Source organism: Bidens hawaiensis, unplaced genomic scaffold, assembly GCF_021521415.1.
Source record: "Bidens hawaiensis isolate Kalapana, Puna unplaced genomic scaffold, B.hawaiensis_p1.1 tig00052356_1, whole genome shotgun sequence".
NCBI lineage: Eukaryota > Viridiplantae > Streptophyta > Magnoliopsida > Asterales > Asteraceae > Bidens > Bidens hawaiensis.
The window spans coordinates 24,037-29,588 of record NW_027499409.1 but is presented as its reverse complement, the minus strand read 5'-3'; the positions used below and the strand labels follow the sequence as shown (position 1 = coordinate 29,588).

At 39.1% G+C, this 5,552-nt stretch overlaps 1 protein-coding gene across 1 annotated transcript; it reads left to right on the top strand.

Moving 5' to 3' along the window:
* The first annotated feature begins 1,348 nt into the window (after positions 1-1,348).
* On the top strand, positions 1,349-2,607 carry LOC143599559 (uncharacterized). Its single transcript, XM_077077478.1, has 3 exons — positions 1,349-1,486; positions 1,576-2,037; positions 2,521-2,607. Exons 1-3 carry the CDS (start codon positions 1,349-1,351, stop codon positions 2,605-2,607), a joined length of 687 nt encoding a protein of 228 aa, XP_076933593.1.
* The last annotated feature ends 2,945 nt before the right edge of the window (positions 2,608-5,552 follow it).

Below are 5,552 nucleotides of genomic sequence, written 5' to 3'. Positions count from 1 at the left end.
ACGGTCACAAAATGCACCAACAGACTCCCCTTTGACCGTTGCTCTCAATTCTAACAAACACAAAAGATCATCTGTTACAAAACATGCACCAACAAATTTTTTTTTTTTAAAACAAAACGCAGATCTCGAACCATAGCATAAGAGCCATACCTCGGGGCGTCGCTGATCGATACGAGATCCGCACGAGGTCTAGGAGTGCGGAATTCTCCTAGACTCGTTTAATGGTGTAGAAGACTAAGAGCACGATTACACTCAAACAAACACACGAACAAACACACGAATGGGATAAACAAATCTGCAGATCTTTTATATAATAACCAAACCACGTTACAAACCGAACACAAACAAAGACACGACCGACTCGAGGTGAGATCTACCTCGGGTCGTCCCACACGACTCTCCTCTCGGTTTCTCTCTAAACAATTGAACTGAAAACACAAAACACTCTGACTTTTTTGGATACTGAAACCTAAACAAGACACATATATATATAGACAAAAACAACTTCGCAGGCTTGGGCTTGGGCCAGTAGGCGAAGTTGTTATAACTTCGCCTATGGCGAAGTTGTTCCAACTTCGCCTCTGGTGAAGTTGTTCTAACTTCTCCTATGGCGAAGTTGTTCTAACTTCGCCTATGGCGTCTCCGCTGGTCAGAATTGCATAGCGACGGTCACAAAATGCACCAACAGATCCGCCACAGACCTCATACACGGCAACCTCGGACTATCAAATCAGTCAAACCTCGTACGTGATACGCCAGGGATCGGGCGATCCACCACAGATTAAGTCTATAATTGAATTTTAAGGCTCTTGTCTCCAGTTCTCTATATATTACGCATGTTTCCTCACTTTGTTAAGATTAAAAACAAGTATATAAAAACAAGTATCTAACCTAATATTTGTTAAAATATATAAAGATAATGTTGTTGTATGATATTTTGTTTGTTGGCGGGAACAACGAGCAGTCGGGCTACGTATAAAACGATCAGTCGTAGCAGTCGGGTTTGCCAAATTTAAATGAACTTCCAGACTCGAACCATGAGCCGGGCTATGCAAATATCGAGCAGTACAACTTACCAAATCCTGAACAGGTTATTTAGTGTATTTATATAATACAATAGCGCGTTAGTTATTTTTTAAATATTATACGTTGCCATTATATTTTATCAGGGGTATATCATATACGGACTAGTCACCCTTCCTGGACGGAGGATAATATGACATCGCCGAATACATACGATTCCAGACCCGAGCAGCCTTATGTTCAGTCTTCCCAACAGTTACATGTAGAAGGTCCGTATTACGGAACCCAGAATTCGTACTAGTTACCTTTAGGAGAGCAACCATACATGTCAAGACCAGTCACGAGCAATGTCGATGATGGCGTTCAAGAGGCTCACGGCGAAGGAGGCGACGACGATGTTGATGATGATGATGATGTTGATCGTTACATACGCGAGACGATATTTTCCTATGTAACTGATAATGTATGACCTATGTTTTGTTTAATATTATTATTATTATTCTTTTTCAACACGTTACTAAATATTACTGTATTTACATTGCTTGATATCAGTATTTTAATTCTCTTGATGAGTTGGTGGATTGGGTTAAGAAGACAAGACGGGAGCGTGGTTGTGTTCTCTCTGTCCAACGTTCAAGAAACAAAAGTGTTGAACTTGTATGCAATCGAGGAGGGGAACCAAAACTCAAGGCCAGGGTGAGGCATACCGGGCATATTAAAAGGGGTTGTCCATTTAAACTTGTCGGGAGGTACAATGCGGAAGGTGATTGTTGGAAGCTAGAGACGCACAACCACAGTTTCGTTGTGTTTGAGGAGGGGCACCTGACTCTGAGGAAACTGACCGACGAGGTAATTGATATGGTTGCGACGTTACATAGGCAGGGTCTGAGGCCTACTCAAATTAAGGCAGCCATAAAGGAACGCTTTCCCGGTAACAAATTTATTACTAGGGACATATACAACGTCGTGAAGCTCATTGATGACCAAGATAAAATTGGTGAGACCCCCATGCAGGTACTTTTTGTAAGAATATTATTATTTTGTAAAACTCTTTCTAACATATATTATTTTGAATATATATTATTTGGTTTTATCATATAATATATATATATATATATATATATATATATATATATATATATATATATATCCTGTAAGATTTAATAAGAATATTATTTATAATGTTATTTTATTATATTATTTTTACTATAATTATGATATTTAATAAGAATATTTGTAATATTTAGTAATTTTTTGTTAAACCCAATTGAAAACTTTATTTAAACCCATGGATTTACCTTTTACACATGGGAGAATCCTTCCACCAATAAGACGGAGAATGTTTTCTTCTGTCATCAGAAGTCGCATACCATGTGGCGTGCATTCCCAGATTTGTCGTTGATTGACACGACGTACAACACCAACATGTACAAGTGACCGTTTGTTTAGTTTGTTGGTGTGACGTCAACATCAAAGTCTTTCTGTATTGCGCACAAGGTTATCTTTAGGGAACAAGAGTGTAACTTCACATGGGCTCTGGAACGACTTAAAGACATGCTCGGCATTGTAGGGAGTCGCGTGTGATCCTGACTGACAAGGACCAAGTCTTGATGAATCCTGTGAAACAGTCTTTCCCGAAGCTACCTAAAACCTTTGTAGGTGGCACATCACACAGAACATAAAGAAAAAAGATAAGAGTCTTTTTCAGACAGATATCTTTGAATCCTTCTCATACTGGTGTAAAGTACTGTATAAGTCGCCAACAAAAAGTATGTACGACTACAACTGCAGTCAAATGGAAGCAACGTTAGCTGGACACGGCAGACATGGTAAGTCTTTGTCGTATACACATGATTTTAGGTTATAGTTGTACATTACCTAAATTGTTTTTTTATTTGTTTCTTGAGGCTTGGTATTATATTCGCGACAACTGGTTGGATCCATACAAAGAAAAATTCGTGTTATGTTGGATTGACGACCGACTAAACTTCGGCAAGCATACAACAAACAGAGTAGAGGGCCAGCACGCGAACTTGAAGAGATACCTTCCAGGGCCGAACAATTCACTAGACTCTATTGCGGCGTTTTCCCTTGAAGTCGTGAATTTCCAAATGGAAGAAATCGGTGCGACCCTTGAAGACTCCCGTGTTAGGATCAAGAAGTACCATAAGTTGACTTTGTTTAATAAGCTACATAATAGGGTTTCAATTTTTTCTCTCACAAAGAGCTGACTTTGCTTGACACATTGCAAGATACGGGAGGTTCGTTCGACCACTGGTTACAAACATCCTAGGGCTTGCCGTGTGCTTGTAAGCTTAACTGGTACACTATTAACAATATATGTATTCCATTAAAAGACATAGACTCCTTTTGGAGGAAGCTCGATTTCAGTCCGGCGTTGTTCGATACGAAGAACCAGACTATGAAGTGGAACTAGAAGATGTGAAAAAACAAGTTATAGGACTAAACAACCGAATGCAAAAAAAATTCTACTCTCAAAGATAATGTCGGTTCTTCCGGGGAAAACAAAAAAGGAGGATCCTGAGAAACGAGAGGACCCTCGGAGGCGTCCAAATCTAAACCAACAAGCCAAAAAAAGAGAAACCCCTAGACAGAGCTCGTACTCCCCGTCCCCGTCAAATGATCCCCACAGACACAGCTCGTACTCCCCGTCCCCGTCAACTGATCCCCACAGACACAGCTCATACTTCCCGTCCCCGTCATTTGATCCCCACAGACACACCTCGTACACCCCGTCCCCGTCATTTGATCCCCACAGACATACCTCGTACGCCCCGTCCCCGTCATTTGATCCCCACAGACACACCTCGTACGCCTCGTCCCCGTCATTTGATCCCCACAGACACACCTCGTACGCCCCGTCCCCGTCATTTGATCCCCACAGACACACCTCGTACGCCCCGTCCCCGTCATTTGATCCCCACAGACACAGCTTGTACGCCCCCTCCCTATCACGGGAACCAACACCCGAAACCCCAACCCATTCGTTGTCGCATTCCCAGTCTTAGTCTCAGCCACCGTTTAAGATACCTAAACCACCGAAACGTTCATCAAAAAAGCAACAGACCGCAACCGACCTTGGTTTCCCATTACTGTGTAACCCAAAGCACGTCTCAATCATAAAAAAAATATATATGCACCTCATTCTCACCTGCTCATACCCGTTCATCTCAGTAATAAACGATGTAAAGACAGATGGTAATTGCGGTTTCCGAGAAATCGCTCTCGGTTTAGGCATGCGTCAAATAGACTAGAAGGACGTTAGAGCACACATGAGAAATGATATGGACACAAACCAATCGTGGTGGAGGCACAGGTTGAACTACTAGACAACCGGTAATTATGACACGGTTCGTGATTCGCTAGAGTACTCGAAGTTTGCTTTATTCCAGCAAAAGAGTAGCTGGTTTATGGTACCTGGGCACGGACACGTAGTGGCTCAAACGTATGACTGTGTTTTAATCAATCTCCATCTGACTTCCAGTGAGAGTTACTTCCCTATGAGAATGAGTCCGGAACCACTATATGAGATTCCAATGATAGCTATCTTAAATGTTAAAGAACATAATTGGCTCAACATACAATTAGAAGGGAATTTCCACGTGCAGCTACCAGCACGTCAATGGGAAGGATACGCCAATGAAGCGGCACACGGATGGAAGTCTTTGTACGTAGATCATATAAAAGAGTATATGCGAATAAGGGAAACTTGGCGAGTGCAAACTGAAGAGCCAGTTTATTTAAGATGATGTGTATAATGTAGTTGAGAAACTATGAATAAATGTTTGTATTATTATGAATAATTATTAATACAATGTTTGTGTTATGAACAATGTTTATTACATATACTTTTTATATATATACTTGAGAATGATAAAATATATAAAAATAATATAAAAAATCAACAATTTTTTATAATATATTTTTTTAAATAATATTTTTTAAAATAATATATAATAAGGAATAATATAATTGATTGTGAATAAGGAATATATTATTTTTTAAAAACAATATATTCTTTTATAATATTTTTTTAAAAAATAATATATTTTATAATAAGAAATAACATCATAAAATATATAATAAAAATAATATAAAAAATCAACAATTTTTTATAAAATATTTTTAAAAATAATATATTTAATAATATAAAATAATACAATAAATATCTGCATGTGGATCATATATGACAAGGATTGACCGATCCGCCACGGATTCTGCTGCAGATCAGCTCCGTGGCGGATCGATCAATCCTTGGCGGATCTGATCCATATTTGATTGTGTTAAATACCCACGGGTTATAACCATTCAACTCGCCAAAACATCAAAAAATGCTCAACCTTTCAATCAAAACATCACCATAACCACCACCACCGGAAAATAATGACGACGGGGTCCGAAAATTGCATCTACACAGCCATAATAATTTCGTTAAGAAATAGGGGTGGATGTGTAAATTCTATTTTGGAGTCCGTTATTATTACAATATAAAATCATATATTGGCGAA